The 1,755-nt window shown below is 43.0% G+C and overlaps 1 protein-coding gene across 1 annotated transcript in view; it reads left to right on the forward strand.

Annotated features, from left to right (window-relative positions):
* Positions 1–419: 419 nt before the first annotated feature.
* The window catches only part of LOC106809174 (BAG family molecular chaperone regulator 2-like), a 4,481-nt gene continuing 3,145 nt past the window's right edge, over positions 420–1,755 (forward strand). Inside the window, exons 1-2 of the mRNA XM_014812162.1 lie at positions 420–434; positions 793–985. Of these exons, the coding sequence (XP_014667648.1) occupies positions 420–434; positions 793–985 (208 nt within the window). The remainder of the gene's footprint in view (positions 435–792; positions 986–1,755) is intronic.

The following is a 1,755-nucleotide window of genomic DNA, read 5'->3' on the forward strand; positions in this document are numbered from 1 at the left end:
TATATATATATATAGTGTGTATGTGTGTGTGTGTGTGTGTGTGTGTGTGTGTCACTGTGTGTGCAGTGGCGTAGCTAGGATTTTTTCAGCGGGGGGGGGGGGGCACTGGAGGGGCCTTACATTTTCGTTGGGGAGGGGGCACAATATATAACTTTTCTTTGTATTATACTGTTCTAACGGCATTGTTTTTAACTCAATTTTTTTTTTATCAAGCATGAATTTTCAGTGGGGGGCACCTGGGGGGCACAGAAAATTTGTGGGGGGGCTCGTGTCCCCCCAGGCCCCCCGTAGCTACGCCCCTGTGTGTGTGCGCGCGCGCGTGTGTGTGTCGATGTGCGTGCATACGTATGTACGTGTGCGCGCGTTATGTACGCTTTTCGAGCATGCCTCTAGTGAGTGTGGACTGAGCAATTGAACTTATGGAGGAGTGGAGGGTGAGCTGCTCCCAGATTCTGGAGAAAAATATCCATAATAAATTTAATAACCAAACAAAGCAAATTCAACGAACAGAAACGCAAAACATATATGCCGCTACAGCCTATATCACATCACCAAGTGTACATACTTGCTCTTGATATAGTGCAAGTGTTTTGTTTCCTGAAATCTAATGCATTTCCTCACATCACCAGTAAGTTATAACTGGTTTCTGTGGTAAGAAGAAGAATCGGACATCGTTCCAGGAAGCTACATTAATTGAAGTTTGCAACAAAAGGTGGCGGTATAATCGACGTCAACATGGCAACCTCCAATGAAAATATAAATACGTGCGGTGATAATACTAATTTGTTGCAGGAATCCACGGCCGTGTGTAGTAGTAGTACGTCGCTCTCAAGCCGTGAAGTTGCTGATAGATTGTTAGATTCAATTGAAAAAGAAATTGAAAATTTTCGTGGCAAGGCCATTGAACTTGAAAAAGAAAAGGAGGACTTGTTAATGGGGCTTCATGTGTTTGAAATGAGCGAATTCTTGCAATCACTTGACAAAGGTATTGGGTACTGCGAAGTTAGTAAGTTACTACATATGAAATTAATATTGTACTTCATACTGAAGTCACAGGAACGTGTGCCACACCGCTTCTATCTTGTATCGCTGTTATCAGAACGACGTGGATATTCGTCCGAGCATCGGACACCAGGGGCCGGTTTCACGAAGCGTACTTAACTTAAGTATGATTAAATCACTAATCATAAAGTTCGGCTACGTGTGCCGCCTTCGTGATCGGGGCGATTAAATTCCGCTTACGTGGTGGCCCCTTCGTCGATCGGGCGAATTAAATTCGCTGCGGCGATTATTAATTCGCCATCGCGATCGGGCGATGAAAAATCGCTGTGTGGCCCCTAGCATAACCACACGGGAAATATATCATAAATCTAAAGAGCAAAATAACATTTAGAGCGTCTAGATTTAAAAATTGTCCTGGGCACGTCCTTCCCATCATATTCCTATCTCCGACCTAACCGTGCGCCTGCGACATGCTATCATCAACACGCATCGCGCAACAACTGCTCGGTACGAATAGCGCATACGAACAGGGGCCGGTTCACGAAGCGTACTTAAGTATTGAACGTGATTAAATCACTAACTCACTGATTAACCATCTCGTGTAACTTAAAATTTAAAGTGACTGTTTCAGCGAAGCGTAATTACAACTTTTAATCATGAATTAAGATTAATCACAATATTTAATGTCTAACTCAGGAGCATGGATAAATCCACTAATCATAATTAGTTGCTTAGTTACTAAATTAGAAGTAG

This window comes from Priapulus caudatus, unplaced genomic scaffold, assembly GCF_000485595.1.
Source record: "Priapulus caudatus unplaced genomic scaffold, Priapulus_caudatus-5.0.1 Scaffold334, whole genome shotgun sequence".
In the NCBI taxonomy this organism is placed as follows: domain Eukaryota; kingdom Metazoa; phylum Priapulida; class Priapulimorpha; order Priapulimorphida; family Priapulidae; genus Priapulus; species Priapulus caudatus.